Source organism: Varroa destructor, unplaced genomic scaffold, assembly GCF_002443255.2.
Source record: "Varroa destructor unplaced genomic scaffold, Vdes_3.0 BEIS01000001.1, whole genome shotgun sequence".
NCBI lineage: Eukaryota > Metazoa > Arthropoda > Arachnida > Mesostigmata > Varroidae > Varroa > Varroa destructor.
In genome coordinates, this window is record NW_019211454.1 from 66,623,928 (window position 1) to 66,648,212 (window position 24,285).

Below are 24,285 nucleotides of genomic sequence, written 5' to 3' on the forward strand. Positions count from 1 at the left end.
TGTTCCACTTGCCGGTGCTTCGACGTAGTGTTTCGATTACTGTTATTACTACCACCTTTACGGTAAGTATCAGTAATAGGTGCGTTAAGCATGCCTAGTAACTTATTTTACCGTCAGTTACAAAGCGAAGTGTTGGTGCAAAGCTATAATTTTAGCCAAAAGAAAAGTTAAACTCCGCTTGCTCCTCCCTGATAAAAGACACGAGTGAATCTACGAGCGAATGTTAATAACTGCTATCACGAGTTGTTAGCGAATGCTGGTCCTTTTGTGTCCTAGCAGACGAACGATATTGACAGCATGATAGTCCTCGACAAAAAATTGCCCTTGTAATTGAAGAAATTGCAACCGTAATTACCAATTGCACACAAGACTAGTTAGATGAAGAATTTGGAAGATCTTAGAACGGTAGCTCGTTTAAGGGAGTTCATTGGAAACGATGGGAGTCGACCAATTTAATGGATTCTATTAATATTGTATATCTACAAGTTGCAAATGCAATGAACTAACTTATAGGTAATTCACTTAACTATCCAACTTTAGGCAGATATTTGTTTTCGAAGATTGAGTGGATCATTCACGATATGATAGTTGCAAAGAACGAACATAATCATAGGAGTAATAGCAAATACACGTACTGTTGCTGTCATTGCTTTATTGCATGCTCCCATTATCCTGGAACGGATGTGCCGGATAGGTTTACCAATGAAATAACAGGTAGTTGGCAGACAACCCAGTAAACAGAGTCAAAATTCGACGAAACATAGCTATCGACCAGTGTAATCAACATTGATATACGTGAGCCAGATCCTATAGTTTTGCTCAGTTTACTTAATATTGAATACATTCTGCCCATATCATCGTCATTTACAGACATATTATTCAGTCGGCAGTTAGTTAGCTTTGCGTGATATATCAATAAAATCTTTCATTGACGAACGATAGCTGCCAACCTGGCGTTGAAAGTAATCGATCTATTCAAATACCCACAATTTCAACTCTAATATCCTTGCTTTTAGCTAGGGAAGCTCAGAGACTATTAGGTAAACGACTGGCCAGTCAGCAAGTACTAAATGCTGCGAGTGCCAGAAAACTTATAAGCAGTATTGTTCTTCGTTCAGCTGCGCATGTCTATGTAGCCATCGGGACCCTAAGTTATGTGATCGTGCAGGCTGTGATGGCATAGGAAAGTGAGTAAGCGTACAGAAGGGAAGAGCGATTGGTCAAAGCGCCCGTGCAGGACATTAACGCGATGTCATGGTGCACGCCTATTAATCCTAGGGTATAAATTCGAAACTGGGTGTGGACACAATTCAGCCTGCCAGCAACAAATTCCAGGAATATGGTAGCTTCTTTTACGGTATAGGTCCTCTAGCCTGAAAGGTTTTTGAGGAACTACTTAGCTGTGATACCGAGTCCCGAGTCATAAACGGATTTTTCAAAATGTTTTCCATGAGCGATCGCCGCCAGCTGTGGAAAAATCTATTGGCCAGAGCTGGTTGAATGAGCAAAAACAAAAGTAATGTATCAGATTGTATGTTGGGTGACGTATTTTTATCCAGCAATGTAATCATTTGAAAACCACTCTCAAACCTTAGATTTTTCCCGCGAGGTTTAAATTTGGATTTTTCGTTCAAAGTAACCATCTGCAATGTGTGGTGGAAATGTTTATGGCTAAAGGAAGTTTGTCGATAGCCCTATTAAGCAGTATTGTTATAAATCGAGTAAACCAAATGAGTAAATCCTCCATTAACATAGAGATTCACATTAGTTGATTAAGCACTCATTCAAAGAGCAAACAGATATATTCCTTTCTTTTTTACAGTGAAACCTTTATATCATTCAAGACATCGGTATGTTAGTGTGTCCAAAGAGTATAGCCACTCTTGCATTATATCGTTATTAGTATCACCTCTTACAGGTTTTAACGACTGGGCATATGTATCAAAAGTTATGCTGTATTCATTGCGTCGTGTCCAGGTAAATAGGCTCAGAAGTCCTCGCCTGTAGTAGCCTCGCTCAGGCATCTACCTATGGAGGAAGCAAATTTAAAGAGGTTCCACCTTGCATAATTATATAATATGCATAATACAAACATGAATAATTATATATAAAAGTCGGAACTTTGACTAAGTTCATGTTTCGTTTGCGCTATAAGCACAGTGTTTATATACTTACGGATTTAAAATACAGCAGAAACAACATGAGTTGCTTATCACTGCGTCAACCAATTTAGACAGAAGTTCAATGGGGCTACAATATTGCTTGACTTGCAAGAGTCCCGCTATATACAAATTTCCCTATCCAGGTAGAGGACTTATACGGAACGATTGATTATAAAGATACTCGTGCGGGCTGTCGTTTGGGGTGTCTCTGCTACATCCGATTTTGCTAGCGTCCTTATCTAGATTGCAGTGATTGCCGATCAATATCGATTCGGTCGGACATTTTGTGTGTATCCGTCCGTCGCAATATAACTCATAGGGATAAAAATCGCTCCAAGGCCAATGGCAAGTCTTAGGGGACTTATGGACACAAAGACGATGAGGTTGAAAGAGCTGATGGGCTAATGTGGGACATCACTGTTTCTCTCATCGGACGACATTGGTTAACACTGGTTCAGTCGATATCAGTTATTGCCTTGTTTTGGAGCAATAAGTAACACCGTTCGTTATCTTGTGCAATTGAACAAGAGTTTGTTGGAAAGAACTTACGTATTACAGAAAACAGGTAAAACTTTATTTATTTTAGTTGTCGTTTGTTAAATCTGTCTGTTGTTGTGGCCATGGCTTGTGCTTGCCTGTTGCCATTCGATTTCGTGAAATAGCTTTTTCCTTAGCGGGTTGCTAATAATTACACATTACGAAATATTACAGCAGTAATTTTACTTTTAAATGCATCAGTGATATATAGCTTGTTATCGTGCTAATTGAAAAAGTTACATCAGCGCTAGTTGTCGAATTGCGAAGTTGATTTCAACCTTTCACTACATTCAATTCACGGAACGAAGTGCATCGTGATAGGTCTCTTAGTTGTAGCCACTGAATGTGCGCTGTTTTACATTATAGAATCGTATAATATATATATACAATATAGAATCGTGAGCTCCGTTCACTTTTACCTGATAGGTAAAAGCGTTCTCCATGGGCTCTGACCATGGGTAATCAACTATAAGAAGAAGAATTTGCTCGAGGTGGAAGAAGATGCAGGTTGTATGCTGCTGATTAGATAAATATCACTATCTAAACGGAACCTTTCCTGGGACCGTAAAATCAAACCGCAACAGAAATCCCGCCCTATACCTAATTCAACTTAATTTAAGTTCTTACTTATAATGCTAGTAGTTAATAAGTAACAGCGAGGCAGGCGTGAACAGATAATTGACGAAGGTCGACTGATGCGGGAACATTAAACTTATTCTTATGATAATATCACTAACGCTATTACTATGGGTAATATACCGGGTGGAATAATCAATGTAATACAGGTCAGAATCCTCCTAGCTGCCATTGCATTCACCTCTATACTTATGACAGATGCGTCGTTATTCGAGCGTTTGTCTTTTTTCCTACTAACTTGTGATTGCACTGTTGGTAGCCGAGCCTATTTAGAAGCGGGAAAAAACAGACAGAGGAAAAAACTTCGACTGTTTAGTTTTGATGACGCTCATATAAATTATGCGATATCGGCAGGAAGTACGCTGATATGAATAGGCCGACGATGATGGTGCTGTCGTTACCGTTACGTCGTTTTGTTTTCATTCGACTTGTGACGCGTTTGTCCAGGCCATAATAGCTGGACCTTCTGTGACGTTGACAGTAAGATGGTAATCAGAACCGACGAAAAGAGAAGTGAAAATATAACCTGCTTTCACTTCTTTTTTCGATCCGGACAAGCCTGTATATCATAATAAATTGATAGATCGTCCCGCAGGGGGATCGTTACGTACGATCGAACGGATCGTTACGTCGACTATATTATCCTGTTTGTAAACGTGTTGGTAATTGCTGGATAGCCTGTAGCTCTCTGTTGTTATAGCATTGTCTTGGCCGTTGGCGTCCATTTGCTGCGTGTTTGTTATTGTTTCTTTTGCTTCCTTAGCACTCGTTTTGAGCTACACTTGCTGCTGCCACAGTCAATAATACTACGCTGTACAGTTTGGCGTACACTGAATTTTTATGTTAAATCGACGGGCGAATAATCGATATGATATGTTTTATCAGCTAAGTGGTAGCGATAGCAGCATCGACAGCACCGTGGACAAAGCAGCCGTGTTCTTGTATCAATTCTAATTGGATCACTGTTGACCACCTTAAAGAAGACGTTACTGTTCATCCATGCCGCGCGTTACGGCTTCGGTTTGCTTTTTTTTTGGAGTTTTATTTATAGTTACTGCTACTCTTGCTATCTGGAAACAGAAACAGTTGAAGATCGTAGGGCTATGCCACCCCAGATGGTAGAACAGCCTCAGCATTCTTCGATGCGTATACATGTACGAGATAAAAGCACGTAAATGTCAAAGAAAAAAAGACCGATAACAGCAAAAAAAAACGATAGCAAGACGCGATAATCATCGATACAGCAGCGCTGCCAAAACCCGTATACAAAGCTGTGTTTGTGTTTTTGCGTAGATCAGCTAGGATCCAACGGCCGAATTACATATCTATTTCGCACGATAGCATCATATTTTATACGTAAGTGAATGAATAAGTTTCAATCGAACAAAAAAAAAAAGAACAAAATATATAAGCTAGGCAGACAGTATGTACGCGACCGCCGACACGAATGTTGTCGACGATACGGCGTGTCACGCATGGTCACTGTGCTTATCGAAAGAACAACCGCAACACATCCCAAACACAGAGACAGATATTGTCGAACAAGAACAACAAAGCCAGTGGCAATATTATTATTATTTGCAATATTAATAAAAACGAAAAGATCCTTGGTAGCCTGAAAATGTACGTTGTTGTCACTGATAAAAGCTCAGTTTATACCCATCAAATATGAAAACATTAGTTAGCATCGAAAATTTGCCTCGATACTAACTTGGTATGCCTCAATTGCCCGAATTTTAATCGTACTATTTTTCTCCAGTCGTTCAAACAACTTCCGAGTTCAGTTGTAGAAGCAAGTCTCGACCCCTGGATTTCGTCAGTCATCTGAAGATTCCGCTCTTGCAAGTTTCCTTCGATCTTTGAGTAAGAGAGACAATCACAACGGGCTAGATTAGATAGAACAAATACAAGTGATACAAATATAGGCATCAGTTTTTTGGCAAAAGGCTAGGCAGGTGCCGGCACGAGATATCGGCTATCGTGATAAATAAGTTACGACTTGTTGTATTGAAACTCTGGCCTATTTCGGCGTATAACATTACGCAATTTTTCTTAAATCTCTTTTATCATTCTTAAAAAAAAAATATTTTTCTAGACAGTAGAACCGCTCGGTACAATTTGATAACATGCGACTCTCCGATGCTCGAAGACGACAGCGCAAAGGAAATCTGGTCTTTAACGTAGATCTCGTACCTTGGTCCTTTGTCTGCGCGTCTTATTGGTAAGCTCAAAAATTTAAATATCGGTTCGATAATTAAATATTCTAATGTATCTCGTGAATATTGATGAAGTATTGGTTACCTATTGGATGCGTTAACGCTCTCCTAATTTATCCCTCTCGATACTGGCTGGACCTAGTTGTACATGAAGATCGTAAGAGCACCATGTGAAGATTCATCTGACTAAGCCCTTTCTCAAACTCTAGCCTGCTGATATGGAAACGGAGTGACTATTTAGATTAGTGTCGTTATGCTATTAGGCTGGTGCGTAAGTATCAATGGTCTTTTTTCCTGCATACCTAGTTTGTTGATGGCTAAAAGTTCTTACACGCTCTTGCTTTGTTCTTCATAATTACTGTTGTCGTCATTTTGTTATATTTCAGCTTCAATTTACAGAATGATAAAGATATCGTAGTACGTAGACGTGTAACATGAAAACAGCGTTTCAATCGATACTTTCCGTTCGTCTTTTAGCGAAGCCCAGGATAAGTATGGCGTGTATGATAAGAACCTTATGGCTGTGCGTACTACTCTAAGACAGTTTGGCATTTGAAATTGTTTTGACAATAGCGTTACCTGCCCAAAAACCCTTTCTCTCGACTATTCGAGCTTTTCGAGAATTTACCTGGGCTTCTTTTGAAAGAAGATAACCGTCGAATAAGCGCACATGTGTCATCTGTAATGTACTCATCGTGCCTAGAACGACTACCGCGAGACTCCTGCGCAGCCTTTTTAGCACTGAAAACAAAGAGTAGCAAAACGGGTGTTTCCACGGGTAAAACGTCATTTAACATATCCACCTTTAGAGTCCGAACATAAGACCGATCAGGATTAGACAATATCTATATAATGCGAAGTTCGTGTAAAGAGTTAAAACATCGTTTAAATTAATAGTAGTAATAAAAATATTGTACAAGTTACTTGTACTAGTCGAGTATATTGTAACTGGAAAATGCATGAATGCTAGTCCATACCAGTGGGCGTCAAAGGGGTCGCGATATCCACTGCTTGATTCAATATGAGACCTGTGCTCGGCTCGGTAAAACTAGACAGCTAATTTACAACAAATATTTTTATACCTAGGACATAAATCAAATATTCATTTACGCGATATACATTTACGGTTCTATGTTCGTCGGAGACTGGGAGGAAGCTTCGAAAGCATATTTTTTCTACTCAGAAAAAGCAAACAAACAGTTTTTCCCGTTTGTCTTCTGTAAGGCCTTACCGGAAACGTACATCAAAAACATCATCTATTGTCCAGGGATGGAAGCTCCATAGTAGACGATTCTGACAACAATAAAAAGCGAGATCTGTCAGTGACTGCGCGAATGACACACGTTTATAAATCCTATTAAGAAAAATTCGAAACAGCGCTCTTATTCGTTGTATTGATGATTGCTGCGCCGATTTCTAGGATTGTAGGTCTGCTTTGTTGATTCTTCATCGAAACACGCGGAATTTCTCTTTGTCCTCGCCAGCCTTTGCTGGCTGTACCTAGCGTCGTACTCAGCGATGGCGAAACTGCGTTATGAACGTATAGGTGATGACTAGCGGGGCTGGTGAGGTGGACATCGTTACGAGCGACGATACGGCTACGTAGTAGTGACGTGCCTGGTCAAGAAAGAATAATCCCGATTAACATCTGAGAGGTTGCTAGTGTCGGTATATTACAGTTTCAGTAGCCCAAGCGAAGTCATCTCCTTATCAGCAAATATTGTCCCATTCCGTTCGTTCGTGGAAGCACATGCTGATTAGATGGGCGCCAGAACATATTGTGGTACTCTACAAAAGTAAATATTGACACACGGCAATAGCAGACGAACCGAATACTAGGTGGAGTAAAACGATGCATTTGCCTATTCAGTGCAGAAGAAAGAATAATCCGTGATGATTGTGATGATCATTTAGCTAAACGATCTTCGGCGAAAAGTTTGTTTTTTAAGCTTTAAAATTAGTTCAATCAGCAGCAGCGGTAGCAACAGCTAATTTGTAAATGATAAACCTGTGAAAAAAAGCAAGAATATATAGAAGCCAGTATGAAATAAATGTCTGAATATTTCAGCTGCAATCAATGGAAGTAAACTTGACCTCTTCCAAAACGGCCCCAACCAATGCTCACCTCGACTATTATCATTGAGCGTGGAGAGTGATGCAAATTATAGGACTACTGACAATAGGGACGCACATGTGTTGCGGATATGATGAATCATGTCGATTTAGGAGTCGGTGGCCGCAGGCCGACGCATGTTTGTAGCGTATCGGGTGACACGTCAGGCATATCAAGCTGGTACTTGTAAGCTCTGCATATGCCGATAGAGAAGCGCCTGTTGCTGCCGCTTCTACCGACGTGATTTGTTGCTGAGATAACAATACCCCGTTTCTGTCTTATGACATTAGATTACGGCAGAAACTGTTCATCGTACTTCCATACTGTTTCATCGTTTAGCGCTGCTGTTGCTTTATTCACTACCTCCCAACTAGAACAGGAATTGGGCAAAAATTCATATGCGATGAAGAGATCGGTCGCCGGCGCTATTGTTATTGCAATGCTACTGTTGCCTGTTTTTCAGGGTAATAAATAAGCGTCCGTGCGTTTGCGGTTCGACGTACTAGCTAGAGCCAATAGTCGCATGTGTTCACCAGTGTCGCTGAGGTACAATCGGACGATTGTAGTGGCTCCCAGTCGCACTCATTCGTTCCGATAGTTGGTAGTGGGTGACAGTATCATTGTTGAAACAGGCGTTGGGTAAAGCCCAGTTAGCCGATAGCAGGCTTTTGGTAGCATCCACTGGGCGAGACAGAAACCCTAGCAAGCATTAGTTTGTTACTAGCACTTTATTATAGTAAAATCAGCAACAACGGCAATTGCACCTTAGCTATAGATACTATTTGCCGTTGTTGTTATTTGTATTGGGTGCCAATGCTTTTGTTCGCCAAGCAGACGTTCAGTTATAGCAACGGTGACATCAATATTAATGGCAGCAACGTCGGCTGCATCGGTCTTGCGCGTCCCCCTCACAACGCGGCGGTCAGGTTGTTGATCTTCTTCGAAGCGTGCAGGCAGCGCGTCAACGGTAGCAGCGTTCCAACAAAGTTGTAGGAAATGTCAGGAGAGGATATGTGAAGTTCTTTCTCCTTAGGAACGGCGCTTAGCATGACGAAAACACAATATTTACGGTGCGCTTAAATGAAGTTTGTTACCACTAGCGAAAGAAAAGCCGAAAAAAGATGTTTGCCGAATGAATATTCTACTTTTGCCGGCTGTATTGATGATGCACGAAATCGTACTGCGTAAAAAATATTAATACTAATAGATGCGGGTGGTGAAAGTAATCCTCATTCCGGAAGCGTTCCTGTATTTAGTTTCTGCTTCCTGCTCAGTCTAAAAGTAATTCTGGCTAGTTCTCTGTGGAAAAAATCTGCATGAACATTATCATCCTTCTTCTCCTGTTTTTTTTTCTTCGAATAGCTCACACTCACTATAGATTCAGTCAACGCGCTATGCCTGTATGTGTGAGAAATCAACATAGGGAACGTATGTTCATTATTATTAAATCTGCATATTATGGATTTAGGTATATATATATTCCACGTCATCATAGCATGTACAACATGGGTATGTCCGGCAGAATGGATTGGTGCCTGGCCGATTGTCGCTATACGCTTGTTGGTCAAGTTCCCAGCCTGCCGACTGAGCCATTTGATTTAACATTTCAGGAAGAAGGCTGCAGCAAACGCTTTTTCTCCGGTTACCTTCTATCTGTCGTTTTATAAGCCGGGCGGAGCAACAACGAAAGAAACTGAAAATATAGTCAAAGTTCGTCATCATTGTTCGGGGTAGTGCCGTTGCTGTCGATGGGCAGTCGGGCAGGCAAATAGCAGAAGGCACCCGCTGGTTCCTTCTGATGCTATCTATGCCAGCTAAAATAATGGTGCTCTTCGCTGCGTCCGTGTGTCTGCCTCTCCAACAGTCTTCGATGCTCCAGCGTTCGAATATCTTGTTGTCCCGTCTAGACGTTCTCCCAGAAAGTGGCCCACACGTGATCCCGGGCAAGAGTCATTTCCCCCCATCTATTCTTTGTCTACAGCGTTCGTTTGGTGTTATTATTTGGACCGGTGCCGCCATCGCCGCCTCGGTTGTCCATGCGGAGGTAGCGGCAGCAGCAGTCTTCTTTTCCTGTTGGTGCCGGAAAAGCCTGGATGGTCAGTTTCGTGCTACTGACCATATTTCTATCCTAATCCGAGATAGTGCGTATTAACATGGGCAACGATACAACATTTGAGACAACGAAACTCCTATCACCCCTGCCGCCGTTGCTTGGCGACTTCGAAGCGCCCGCAGCTTTTCCATCTTGAAAAGTTAATAGGCAGCTTGTGCTAGTGACAGTCTTGCTACTGCTAGATTCGTCTCGTTATCTACCCCACTATGGGTTGTGCGGACGGCCTTAGAACAGGTTCTCTAGTTTCTATGAAGTACTACTACTGCTGTTATTCACTGCTTGTCGTTAATTTTTAGTTAGCGCCTCAAACTAAGAGGTTGTTGGTAACGATGATGAGATGATACGAAACGCTGCACTAGCAGCAAAATTCAGCCTAGAGAAAACCCTGTACATACGTTTCCATATCGCCTACATTGCCGAGCGGGGACTGACGAAAGAATTGTGACCTCTAATTTTTAAAAACCGTCCAAGCACTCCTTATACATTATAATCTGTACACTGCCACACTGATACGGAACATAATACACCCATAATATTGTGAATTTGCCCAATGCTTCTATTGTTACTTTAATCAGCTATATCAGACATACTAAGATTAATGCAATGTTGGTTGGTTTTTACTAGTCACTATGACTTGAAGGGTGAGCTACTGCTTGAATAGTAACTATAGCTTAAACTTAATTGGTCACTTCTATTCAACTTGGCCGAACCATGGCTAAACTGTGTCAAACGTATTATATCTGGTCTACAATAGATTAATTAGACTTGCCCTATTGTTCGAAACAAATGAGGTACATGCTGATCTATAAACACATCCCATTTTCCGTTCTTATATATAGTTACATTTAAATTTCGAAACGCTTGTTGTAGCAGCTGTGTTACTTGATAAAGCTCAAAAGTTAAGTTCAACTTTTTCTGAAATTATACCAATATAATGTGATGACGCATTACATTCAAAATTCCGTAAAAAATATATCTCGACGAGCACTACGCTTCATACAGTGCCTAACTAAATGCCAGTGTTTGTGATACGTTGTATACCAAGTACAACAAGAAGAGTAGATCTGATTGATTAAAGTCGGCACTCTTTTACATTAGGAGTAGGTGAGAATATGTTAATTGCTAAATAGTTAACCATCAGCCAATGGCAAAGTATCACCAACGTACTTCGGAATTCTTTCTTCGAAAACGTCGCTAACCCTCAAAAATGTGACGGAAGAAATAGCTGAGATCGAGAGCGCCTAAATACAAAAAAAAAGACTAACCAAAAGTCGATAATTGCAGTTTTGTAAAAACAGAAATACACAACAGCTACTAGGGGATACTCACCATATCATATGTTCCTAATTAGTATGTCTATAGTTCCTAAAGAACTATGCCTAAACATGCTACTAATATATAATACGTATATATAGACTTGTTTAAGGCGACGCAAATGCCGCCTTCCTGGTAACTAAGGGTAATTTCAGTTTTGACAAGCCGCTGCATCCTGTCAAGACAGTTAAACTCGTTGGCGGAGTACATAAGCGATGTTTCAGAAATTCTGCTTGAAAGTTGAAAGAGTGGGTGCAAATAGAGAAGTTCGAGGAACTTCGGTGGTCCGCGAAATAAATCATGTAGGGACCGCATCGTAGCAGGGAAACTAGTGAAAAGTATACGGAAAGAGGGAACGGATCTCCGACTCTGGAAATGGCCTAAGTGCTCATCGACGTCGTCCGGATTTGTTGAAGGAAAAGGCCGGTGGAGAAACGGTGAGAGCTGACCCATTCGTTTTTGCTCTTGCTATGCCCGTTCTCGCTTCTATAAATCAGGATCACCTTAATAGAGCGAACGATTCTCTCTGTAATATCTCGTTTGCTGTGTCTTTCTCCGTCTGCTTGTATCGGCCTCTGGTGAAAGTCGTCACTGGCCAACTGGCCGTTGGCCTTCAACCAGCTCCGGCAAACAAGTCACGTCCTACGGCTGTTAAGTGCATGGAGAGTATGTAGTATCTACCATTGAAGAACTACCATTTGAAATCCTTTTGCTACGTTAGCTGCTTAGTGAACAAACTCAAACTGGAGTGGCTTTTTCTGTTTCTTTAATACTCCTGTATGCAATAGATTGTATATTGGATATACTGGAGGATCTTCTGTGTTTCGAGTTTTACGCCCAGCATCGCCACTAGGCATGCCATCAGATGGCTGGCTTCCATACTGGAAAATCCTGCCGAGCGCTAGCCAAGCAAGTGAGGATACACATGTTAGAACAAGAGCAAATTATAGCATCAATGTCAGGCCCCGCTTCGGATGTCCAACCAAGCAGTGGCCTACTAGAGGACGGGCGCAGCCCGACGAAAGTGTACTGAAGTCCTGCTCTGTTTTTTTGTACCACTCAAGGTACAAAATGTAATCATTCAAACTACTCGCTAAGTTAATTATAAATGCTACTTTGTTGTTCTTTTTATGAGAATGGTTTTTATAGCCTTAGTGGAGGTGGCATGAGTCATCTTATTTGGCAGTTATGCGTACCTCTCAGCGCCGACACTTGTGGCGTTCCTTTCTTGTAGTCGTTAAAATTAATTCTCATACGAACGTAGACTCCACATTACTTCATTTATGACCGTGGTAAACGAGTCAATCTATACGACGCATCTAGATGTACTCGTTTCCATGACTTATTCCTCGCTTCAATGTACTTTTTCTTTCTTTATTTGGGCACGTTATCAGATCCACAACGCATCATTGTAACCAGCCTTCTTTGGAATACGTTTGTCAGTTACGGTCAGTTACCTGATAGTTTTGATTATATCAAATTGCTATAGTCCAAGGCTTGGTAGTGGGCGATATGGCATGGCAGTGCTAGACGGGTTGATATTAAAAGGATGTTTTTCGAGGATATATGATCAGCACTGCTATAAAGCTACACTTCAGTTCTTTGAAACTTTATCGCCTTCACTTATATACGTTGAGGAGGCCCATCGAACTACCTCCACCTTCAAGAGAGAAACACAACCTTTTACGTGGAAGCTGGTCACGCTGCATTTTTTTTCGGGAAATAGAAGAAACAACAATCGACAGCTCGATGCTTGCATTACGTTGTTTGAGTGTTAGCCAGGAGTCGATGGCGATACATAGAAGCAACTGGGAGGCAAGGCAGACAGACCTTCGCCTGCTTTCGACACGATTGTGTGGTGCCTTAAGAAGGAACGGCATGTGCTACATAATAGCGCTCATGGCAGACGTCGTAAACTGCTAAGAACATTAACGGACTCGTTCGTTTTCTTTTTTCTCCTTTCTTCATGATCTAAAATTGTTTGCCATTAGTGACAATGGCAGTAGTCTAACACAGAAATACTAAAATGCTTGATAGGTCATACAATTGTTTCGACCACCAGTAGCGAACAGAAAAAAGCCTCGCATCAGATAAGTTCTTATCTTACCCTTCGGGTGTGAAACGTTATTCAAAACGAAACTAGCTTTAAGCAGCTAACGTAACTTTAGTAGCAATGATATTGGTGTTCTGTAACTTTTGAGTGGGCGGTGAACGAGCCGAATCTAAAGAACGCTGGCCAACCCGTCTTTGGACGCGATCGATTTGGTTACTCCTTGATTATGCGTCCGCAGTGCGTGCAAATGTTCTATTTCATAACCGTCATGACAGAATCCTGTTGATCGGCTTTTTTACGTTCCTACTTCAAAGTTGGATCGTTATTGAAATTACTTTCATCTTTATCACTGATCTTCAAATATATCGCGTTCTGCCCTACACAAAAATCATCTTATATAGCAATAGCAATATCATCAACTACATATCTCCAACTTTTACATTATTGAAGATCGAGGCTGAACATGGATTTCGCTATCTAAATAAACTGCACGTAATTTTAAATATATATTTATTAGACTCCCCTATACACAGCATTCAAAATTGATTAACTGATGAAGGGACTCAAAATTTCAATTTCAGAAACGAAATTTCGTACTTAGAAAGAAAAGAAAGACGAACTGCTATTCTGAATGTCTGTATTTTTCGTTGCCGACCGAATAAACATGAATACATGTTAGCACATAACAGTGAGTAACTTGCTACTATGTTTAGTTATTTGTCCTGCCATACTTGCACTGCTGTCATCGGTCCAGCTGCAACTGAAAGTGAGGCCATTTGGATATCCCATACAAACCCCCATGCACTCAATAAATTCGTTTCTTACTTATTCTTTAGCGACACGATCCTCCCGTTTTAACAAACGAGCGCACACAGATGTTGAATCATCCTTTTGAATTGGGTGATGCTTATGTCGCTCAGTTCGTCGCGGCGGCTACTGTGACGACAATAGCGACAACAGCTACTGCCAGTATAGGGGTCAAGCCTTGACGCCCGAGCCCCCGGGGGGGGGGGGGGGGTCGAGTACCACTTTAGCCCGTCTTAGTGTACCTGCCGTATGACTTGCATTATCCGATGACTCTGACTCTAGCGCGATGACGATTTGATGACAACGAAACTAGTGATAATGATCATGATGATGCCGATCGAGGTCGTAGCGTTGACTCTTTTATGCTTTGAGCGCGACCGCAAGAACTACAGTGAACAACTGCGGTTGTCGATAAGAGGGATAAACTGCGAGACACTATAACAGGTAGCGGCGAAAACGAATAGGCTTTCAAATACTAGCGTCGTACGCGCAGATTCAGCACGGATGGGGGATTGACAAGAAGCAACAGCGAAAAATCCATCTTCATTTCAACAGATAATAACCCAGTTAAACATCTCGACATCTGCCTGACCCATGATCTGGCTGTCGGTGCGCGTGGCTGTAGTGGAAGCTCAGCTTTGGCGCCGGGGTTCGCTTTCGCTTTGGTACAAGCAATCGACAAAATGGCGATGCAAGAACTCCCCATAACTGTAATTATTCGGTTGCAGCATCTCGATGAGCACAGTTCTACTGATGTTGGCTGGTCCTACTTACGCTAGTGACTCAGTTATGGTCGGTCCGTCTGCGTCCAATAGTTCGCAGCCAATATCTCAGAATACAACAACTATAATAACAGCAATACGCTGTTTCCGGCAGTAAATAGATTACATAGTAGCAACGAAGTTCTGCTTGGACCATCGCATCAGTCTCGTCTCCTGCGTTCGCTTCTCCATTTTTCACTGTTCTTCGCACTCTCTTTCTCTTTCAGGTTCTTATCTATTAGATACCTGTGGACGAAGTGTATGTATATAGGGTGTCCTAAAAAAAGTGTACGCAATAATTTATTAAACCATTCGTACTCGAATTATTACGAAAAATAATTACTACAACGAAATCGAGACGACTTCGATTCATTTTATCTCCAACAAGATCAAGCGTTTGTCCATTATTGTCGTGACACATAGAGGACATATCCCGGTAAAAGGTAGATTGAATAAAGAGATCCTGTAAACCACCCCGCTCCGTTGCCAATGGACCTCCTTTACCTTAAGTAGACGAATTTGAAGTTTGTGAATTAATAGGTCAATAATATTAGTAATGTATTCATCTGCGTAGCAATATTTTCGAGCATCTGCAGAACGAAAAGTTGTACATTTCTTGCACGTTTTTTTTTTGCGATTCATGTACTAACTACATGTAAATAAAAACTAAACTCATGTTTTTGGTACACCCTGCATACATATGTATAACTGACTCAATGGGTTTGCGACTATTGCGTCGTAAAATCTTCTTGCGCATTGTTTCTATGAAACATATTATCCTGGTAACAGCAATGAAGATGATCCAGAGAACAATGCTATCGATGGCGTGAATGTATAGGAACACATGACGAGGTTGGAAGTGACTTTTATTCGTGGATACAAGCGGCGAACCCATTGCGTCAAAACAATCAGAAAACGAAAAGGAAATTATTTGTCTTCGTGTTTCGAGCGTCGTCTATATATTATAACTATGATGGGGAAAAAAGCGGTCACTTGTACTAGCACTCAGCGCTTGCTCGCAAAAAAGGCAACCTAAAAACGAGAGTGATATGATCTTCTGATGATTATTGAAAGCTGCCGATTCAGCCACTAGGAACAATGAAATTTCATTGAACCAATATGGCCTTTATGGCCTAATAATTTGCAGAAAGGAAATTACTGAAAGATTTCGTATGATTTTGATTCAGCCGTAAAAACAGTGATTCCAAAAAATTAGAAAACGCCATGACGATTGCAACCTTGACGATAGCGTCAGTCCTCTCAGTGGCCATTTTACCTAACACTATTCTGTTATTATATAACTGGCTATGTTACCTCTATGGAAATGTGTGTCAGTGATTTGAACTTCTTTCATTAAATTCATTTGTTGGAATTAATTTGCCCCTCAGTCCAGCTTTATTCCGATCTTCGTGTATAGAGCCATGAGTCGCATTCCATCGAAGTATTCTGATAGTAAAAGTCGTGCAGTGTAGATTTAAAATTTTGTTTATTTACCCACAGCTTATACCATGCCCCTGCTCATTCGTTTAAATTGCGCTGCGTCTATCAGATATATTAGATGCATATTTGCCTTTTACGCTTGAGCTGGAAAAACGCATAAAATTTGGCCGTGTTTTCCTCTGCCTAGCAATCCCATTGTTATTGTCCTTATTATTCGAAAGGTATGTGTTGCCGACGCCATTTGGAATAATAAGTATTTGCTTTAACTTTAAACTTATTCATATTTTTCACCTATAGTGTGTAATATTCGCAGAGTCGTTGTTAGTCTAAAAGGCAAGTTCATGCACGAGTTGATCAAAATCGGCCCGATGCAATTGGTCCAGAGGCAGAGAGTTGGTAAAGTAGGGCACCCACCCACAAAAGTTGACTTGATGAAAGTTTCTCGAGGTACGTGAATACACGCCAGAGGTAATGACGTATCCGAACGGTCGAAATCTTAGCTAACACCAACCTATTTAATCACCTCCCGTGCAAAAACGTCCGCAAGTCCATCCTTATTGTTACCTAGTGCGATAACATTGCTGCTGAGGGATGCCGCAAATAGATGGCTTGCGGCTGGCCGACAATGTTCCTTGTTATGCATATGTATATCACTCAGAGATCTTGTTCGAACATCAGAGGAATGCATTATATAGAATATGGTTACGAAACAAAGGAGCAAGTGAAGCGAGCAGAGGCAACGCCGTCAGCGTCTGGGCGCGCTCTTTAAGCGGACAAGCTTGTCAGTATTGTCCCGCCCATTGTGCGCTGGAATTGTGCGTGGTCCCTATTCCTAACGTTGACTCTACGGAAACTGGCAGTGTTTGCTTTTTCGCTACCGCTTCTGCTATTGTTGCATTAGTAGCAAGGTAAGACGCTCCGATAGCTGATGAATCTGAACGCGAATCTCGGTTACCGTAAGCGTTATGTTTCGGTAGCTTACTCGGTTACAGAGAGGATATAATCGATAGCACCGACAGCGGAAGTTGGAACCGTCCAAGCACTAGTTCACGGAACGAAGGAAATTGTTAATGATTACGTTCCTCTTCCTCTCTTTTCTTCTACGATGCTAGTTATTTCTCACACTAAGCTTGAACGATAGATCGTTCGGTTGGTAATGATATGAATTTGTTCCTTCTACATATGACATAGTAGCTCCTACGAGTATAGTAAAAATCGCAAAAAAAAATACATGTCGAGGTGACGATTGCCACTGTTGAAAGAGGACAAAGAAATTTTGAGATCATGCGATTTAGCTAGTTTTTAGCAACGTATTATAATATACGTTAGGTCAAACATGACGATCTGTTAGCACGCGCATCAGAATTGCAATCAATAGCCTTGCTCTGGTTGAAACACATCAACGTCGGTATAATCGTATGCTGAGAACTTCAGTCTAAGTTACGGAAGAATCCCAATAGGATAGTTAATTTTCTTGTTGGAAATATTCATAACCGTAGTATTAGATCCTTTATCATTGTTCTATATCGACTGGAATATATAAGGATGCCATTAGAATGTGGTGATCATTGAGTAATGCTTTATGCTTACTTTTCTCTAGCGTTAGCGAAGGTTTTTATGATTAGTATATAACAGAGCAAAGATGACCTGTCGGCTATTAAATTAATGGGTTAACTGGTTACTCAGCAACTACAGGGTTGGCTCGTCTTTGTGTGGGACTCAAGAACGGAATATGGGATAAGATGATGTAAAAGTGTAGCGCGCTCTACATCTATTTAGATCGGGAGGAAGGGGGTAATTGTCTGCAGACATACCTTTCGGAGGACCGACACGCTGTCAGTCCTCCGAAAGAGGTAGCCCAGTGGGGTTTACTGGGGAGAAATCATAGTGGAAACTTTTGCAACGTAACAGTGCAGTTATGGCTTACCAGTGAGCAGTAAACTTAAAACCTTGCCATCCTATGAACTAGCCCGGCTGGCATATATAGCTCCGAGAAGTTGCGAGTTGAAAACGGGGTCTCGTGACTTTAACTTGTGAGACAAGATGCTGTATGAGTTGTTATAAGGAAATAATTAACATTGGGCTTGCGTCGGGATGCGTTCAGCGATGAAATGCTGTTTATCATGAACTGTTAGCTCCTGCAGCCAGCAATCGTAGCGGCCTCCTGATCTACTGGATCAGATAAAAATCTGTGGTGTTAAAACATCTGCGCGATGCTTACAGCTTAATCAATATCGAGAACATTTTGGTGAAATGTGAGAGTGCGTATTTAGATGACAAATTCGATGCACCAGCGGGTGGTTGTTTCTTTTTTTCATGTTTACAGGAAAGCATGAAAGTCATTAGCTCTATTGTAAGTTAATTTGTGAAACCTCGAAACTATTAGACCGGTACCGTCTGAGAGGCGAGAAACCGTATCGCAGATTGTTGACCAGATGCTAGCATATTCGCATCGTTGCTAGTTAGATTGCATGAAGATATTCAGCTGTCCATCGATAATGTCTGGTAGCTGAGGGTGGCTATAAGAGAAATGAGTACAGTTTGGCCAGCACTGGGCACGCAAACCCATAGTTTGGACAGTTCCGTTTGCAGAGACTTTTTTTTTCATCATACATAATCATCATTCAGTATACTCGACAGGATCCTTCCCGTCGCAACTAATTCGTTTTTTTTTTTATCGTTTCTAAACAATGACGCCATGTTATCGTTATTGCATATTATAGTGCTGATGACGACCGTCAATTAACTGATTCAGCGGTATTCACTGATTAGATAAAATGCAGATTATCAATATGACCTACGCTGACGGATAACGGCGTGTATACGACGTTTATGGCGGCGACAAATGAAGTCAACGAATGCCCCACGTATATTTAGGTGACCACCACTTCTATGTGCAATAGTATCAGTTGTTATGCTTGTGATGATCCGAGATTTTAATGAAGGTGAATGAATACAGCAACGAAAATAGCACATCAGACTAATGTACGGAATGGCAATCATCTATTACAGATGAGGCCATCATGTCATCTCGTAGCCGCGTCGATAATTAGGACGAGAGTCGGTCCTTCCTTTGCAAATGTGTAACAAGGTCGCGTATCCCTTAAGAGCTAACTCTGTCAAAAGCTGAAGATCGAAGGCACAGAATAATGTGGGCGGGAAACACCAAAGCGGATTACCCGCTATACGGATAAAAGCAATTTTGACTGTTTTTTTGTATATCATAACATCGGACATTATTATAAGAATAGGCACGATACTACGGACCCGATTCCTGTAACGCAAACGCTTCTAGTACCAGTGGCCTGTGCGCCATTATTCCTCTTCGGTTACTTCACATCGAAAAGCAACTCTGTTGATCTTTGTATTAGCTGTATATAGCTGAAACCATCGATAACTTGAAAACTTCTACGAGTAACTATTAACCACTATTCTCTAACAACACGTTTAGGCATTCGTGCATATACGAACCCTTTCGACCCACATCTCGCACATAGATCAACATAAACGCCCAGCGATGGTTATGCATCTCTCATGCGGTAGATTGCGGCACTGCTATAGCGATGGCTTGTCATAAGAACTATAACAACCCACATGTCCGACACAAGTGGAAATGGATAGGGACGCAACTCTCGAGTATTCTTTTCCTTGGAACTTCGCTGTTTTTGTGGTACTATCCAAAAAAGCTCAATATTCTTTGTATATTCCCATTTCCCTATTGCTTGACAGAGGAGATTATTGCTTTTTGCATTTTTATTCATATTTTTGGTCCGGCTTATTTTTTGTCCTTTAGCCCATTGGCTCATCCCGAGGAGAAAGCTAGCTTGGATGTAATAGTCGTTTCTTTGTGTTGTTGACGCATTAAAGCCAATTCAACAACGTCGCTGTTCTGTTAGAGACATTTGACATCGTCGGCGGAAAATTCAAACCATTGATACTAGGCTGCAACCTAGCGCATAGTGTAAAGGCTTTACGACAGTCAAACGATTAAACGAAATAGCTTTTAGAACGGTGAAATGTGTCAAAAAAAAAAAATAGAAAAATTATCACACTTTTCATCCATAGAGTTCAGGTGTACCCCACGGTGTGAGGATAGGGCGATAAGTCACACGAGTTGGCAGCGATTACGGCTATTACGAAACGATTAGCTTCTTTAGGGTAAATGATGAGAAAGAGAAATTTGGGGCCGACCAAAACAATGGCAGCAGCAGCAGCAGCAGCACGTAGATATAACGTGAGACATTTTCGGTTTGACGATTTTGGAGGTAATCAAAGATGAAGTCGGGCGGAGGAGACAGTAACCCACTACAAACTACTAGCGCAAGTAACCTGGGAACTGAGTAATCACCTACAGATATTAGTGCTAGAACGGTTTAATCTCTGTTACGGCTATAATAATAATAATAATAATAAAGAGGTGCTATATACTTTGCGCTATGCTAGTCCTCTCGTGTCTTCTTTTTTCCATTTAAATGAGGAACTCATCGCAAACAGACGCACTGTCGCCTATTAGAGCAAGAAAAATGAGGCTAATGAAGCAATGGAAACGATGCTCATTTATAGTGAAGGTTCGATGTATTGAGGTCATCAATTTTAGAACTTCCTCTTTTATATGTGGTCATTCATCTGGGAGGATAATGTAATTAGGCGTAGAGAAGAGTATTATTAGAAAGCGCGCCTGATTGCCAAAGCCTCAGCTGGCACCGAAATAGGAGCACAAGTGAGCGGAAATCAATCTACAAAAATGAAACTGGAAGCAAGTGTAGCCAATAGTTTGATTTAGCCTTAAGAGTATGTATACCTTGAGAATATATCTCAGAATTACTTCTTCTGGACTATGGGACAAACAATGCGAGATAGGAACTGCGACGTATAAATCCCAGCTAATAGTATGCTATGATAGGCATATAAAAAAGGTACACGTACAAGGCTATGATAGAATATTCATTCCAGCTTAAAATCAGTCCGTAATTTTGATCTACCGCTATGTCACGGTTATTTCATCTAATCTTTTATTTCCACGTTTGACATGGTGGCTGCCATGCTCTTGGCTTTGCATGTTTTTTGTCATCCTTGTTTCAACATTTTAACGAAAGATGGCTGACGTAAGCATGCCTGCACAAAATCCGTCGTCGTAAGGCCAGATCACTGGTCAACTGAACGGGCAGTCGCTCGTGCGGTCGAGTGGCTAAAGCGACGTTTAATTCGGTTAAAGAGGAAACCACCGATTCGACGGGAGCAAACGTTGGGATTTCTTCTTAAAGTAGGCATTCATTAGAGAATGCCACCATAGTCGGTGCGCGACTACATTCACCCATTCTATGATAAGCAGTGCCATTCTAGCATAGGGCTGATTCGCGATAGGGCATCCAACTATGTGCTAAAGCCTGTCTGTGTATATAGAAGCTTCTTCCGGCCTCGACCGCTGCCGCTGTTGGTGGTCGCATGACGAAGAGCCAACGTGCGGTACCATCAACGAACTTCCGAAGGCAGCTTAAGATGCCTGCCGGTCAACGTAGCTAAGTCAGGTCGCGTCACGATATCGTGCACCGTGATCAGCGAGCGAATCAACGGTACGTAAAACGTAGAAAAGGGCGATTCACCCCGTTGTTCGCTGTATCTAGCCAACTCGATTGAAGACAAACGGAATAATGTAGAACTCTGGTTTCTGTGTCTGCCAATTCACTGCTAAAGCAAAATCTGCCGTTATCATCACAATTCAGATAAGATTCACAGCGACTCTCCGGCTTTCAGGAACATAATGTGTATCGTATCTATTGTGGGATTCATTGACAATGATCACATTTAGAAGTAAATAAAAATAGCGATAAGAGAGAATCGTCTAACAAATAGCGTTTTACTTTACTACATAAGTGAGACTGGTTGCAACTGATAACGAAATTGGTTCGGACCAGAAATCAGAAGAAACGCATTGACGGTTTACAGTTATCAAGTAATCATCAGTAATCAAGTAATATAGCGTCATTATATACCTAGAATTTTCGTATTTTCCTTCTGCGGCTATCTAGTAGATTGTTTTTAGCGTTGTTTTATATTGATCAATTGCAAAGATTTAACGGTTAAATGAAATTTGCCGACGCAATCCCTATTTTACGTTTTGTCGTAACGTTGATCGCTGTTTGCCAAACACAAGTCGAAGGGAGCTATCGCTACATTGAGTAGATGGAGAATCTTACATGAGTCTGTTACTTTAGCTATTTCAACCATTGCCACGACTGCCGTCGTCATCGGTACAACCGTTGAGCTGAAACAGTTTTTGCGTAGCTTTCTTTTGCAAGTGGCAAACAAATCGCAGGCACAGACCGACCGATCGAGCAAGTGCCAAACAGAACAGCTGCTTCAATGATATCAGTGAATCCTCAAACGATTGCGTTCCAGTGTCCTATTCATGTCGCAGAGTTCCGTTGCAGCTTAACGTACGGCTGTACATCCGCGCAATACGTAAAGTCGCATCTCGAAAGCCCCACACGCCAATGTCAGCCATAAAAATGACGAATACATTATTTATTACGGTCACTCGTCGAGTCCAAATGAATCAGCAAAATGTTATTAAAAAAATTCTTGCCACAGTATAACTAGTAATTTATGCATCTACAGGCAGGACTAGGGGTTACTGCTAGCTTTTCGGGTCCGAAAATTTGTTGGCCAATTAATCAAAGAAAAGTATGCGATATAGAGTACATTCAATACACCCATACTAAGTGTCTATTTGATTTTATCCAACAGCAAACAGCACTGAATAACCTAGTTAGCTATCTGATTCGTAAGTAATCAGTTTCGACACAGCAGTTTCTGTATAGCGGCACAATTTGCGGGTTCGTCGGCAAAATTGATTTACGTTTTCGCTTTTATGAAAAAAGCGTCCGTCACAAATCAAAGACAGTAATTATCGATATCATTGTGGTAAGCGTTCATTATGCGTGCGTTCTACACTGACCTTTTCCACCCTGAGTGCCAGGCCATGCATCGATTAACCCATTGCAACTATAAATCAAAGTTGCATATACTGCAATATATACAGGTATGAAGTGTAGGCACACTTATCTTTCTTATACTTGTCTCTAAAATCATATTTAGATAAAAACATGCTCCAACAGATGTTTTTGTAAATGCATGATGTCGCCCCTGAAAATTGTTGTCCTTCAATATAACCCTTATCTAGTTTTAAAAATACTGCTTCTTGAATGCGGAAGCAACTTTTTTATAGTAACCGAGCGTCAAGCGATATATGTAAACTAACGTGTGAAAAAAAAGCGAAACTACACTAAAAAGTGTCTATTAAGTTCAGCCCATAGAAAAAAATCTAACGGATGATAACAGGCCAAAATTTCCACAAAAATCAAGGGTTCAAAACGGTAAAACCCAAAGGAGCAAAAACCACAGAAAAAAGACTGACCTTTGGCGCTTACTTAGATGACCCAATTACCAACTGATATTCTCCCCGTTGAAACGGCAATTTTCATTTCTGTGTTAAGGACCTAGGCCTGTAAAAATGGCTTCTTGAACCACTGTGGTGAATTTACGAGTCCTTTAAATGTAAGCCCTATTGAGGATCCCTGCATCTATCGAAAGATTTTTCTCATATTTTGCAGAGGCCACATGAAAATTGGCAATAATATATATCTATATACATAGACCGTCCGTTTTCGGGAAATAAGCGATTTTTTTTTATCTTGGCGGGCATTTGTCTAGCGCGGAAGTATTAGATAATTAACTGATCTACGCTTAAATTTGGAAAACGATGCCGGGTTGTTCGCCATAAGAAACTTGTTCTTTTGTTTTAGAAAAAACCTGGCTTCCTTCTGCTATCAGAATTAGCGGACAAACGCATGCCCGTTACACAAAACAATCGGTTTCCCTAATTTATATATGTGTGTATATATATATATATATATATATATATATATATATCAAATTATTTGCTCTATTAATTCATACATCAGTCAGTAGGTAAAAGTTCCCTGCCATAGTTAGCCGTTTGATATCGTTCATCTACGATACGATACGGTTTGATATCGTTCATCTACGATACGATACGATACGAAGAAGAAGAAGAAGAAGAAGAAAACTTCTATTTTTCTTTGTCCACTTCTGTTCTCACCATGTGCGCAT

The 24,285-nt window shown here is 41.1% G+C and overlaps 2 protein-coding genes and 1 long non-coding RNA gene across 13 annotated transcripts in view; 2 read left to right on the forward strand and 1 right to left on the reverse strand.

The window, feature by feature from the left end:
* Positions 1 to 8,482, reverse strand: part of LOC111255520 (uncharacterized) — a 31,927-nt gene extending 23,445 nt beyond the window's left edge. For 2 of the 11 annotated variants that reach the window (XR_015317136.1, XM_086974939.1), the window contains exons 1-3: positions 6,794 to 7,342; positions 6,180 to 6,292; positions 5,047 to 5,221 (exon numbers count right to left, since the gene is read on the reverse strand). Coding sequence is in view for 10 of the 11 variants with exons in the window: in XM_086974939.1 (XP_086831065.1) it covers positions 5,047 to 5,221; positions 6,180 to 6,292; positions 6,794 to 6,807 (302 nt within the window). In the remaining variant the exon portion in view is untranslated. Of the gene's footprint in view, positions 1 to 2,009; positions 2,029 to 2,862; positions 4,406 to 4,867; positions 5,222 to 6,179; positions 6,293 to 6,782; positions 7,348 to 7,676 lie in introns of those variants that run through there. The other 9 variants (XM_086974910.1, XM_086974927.1, XM_086974916.1 and 6 more) reach the window with 8 other exon arrangements.
* LOC111255518 (uncharacterized) overlaps positions 1 to 24,285 on the forward strand; it is a 185,383-nt gene that overhangs the window by 35,342 nt on the left and 125,756 nt on the right. The gene's annotated exons all lie outside the window — the stretch shown is intronic.
* LOC147759001 (uncharacterized) lies at positions 7,370 to 20,594 on the forward strand. The gene is made up of 2 exons (XR_015317158.1): positions 7,370 to 7,486; positions 19,165 to 20,594. It is a non-coding gene; the product is annotated as an uncharacterized LOC147759001 (long non-coding RNA).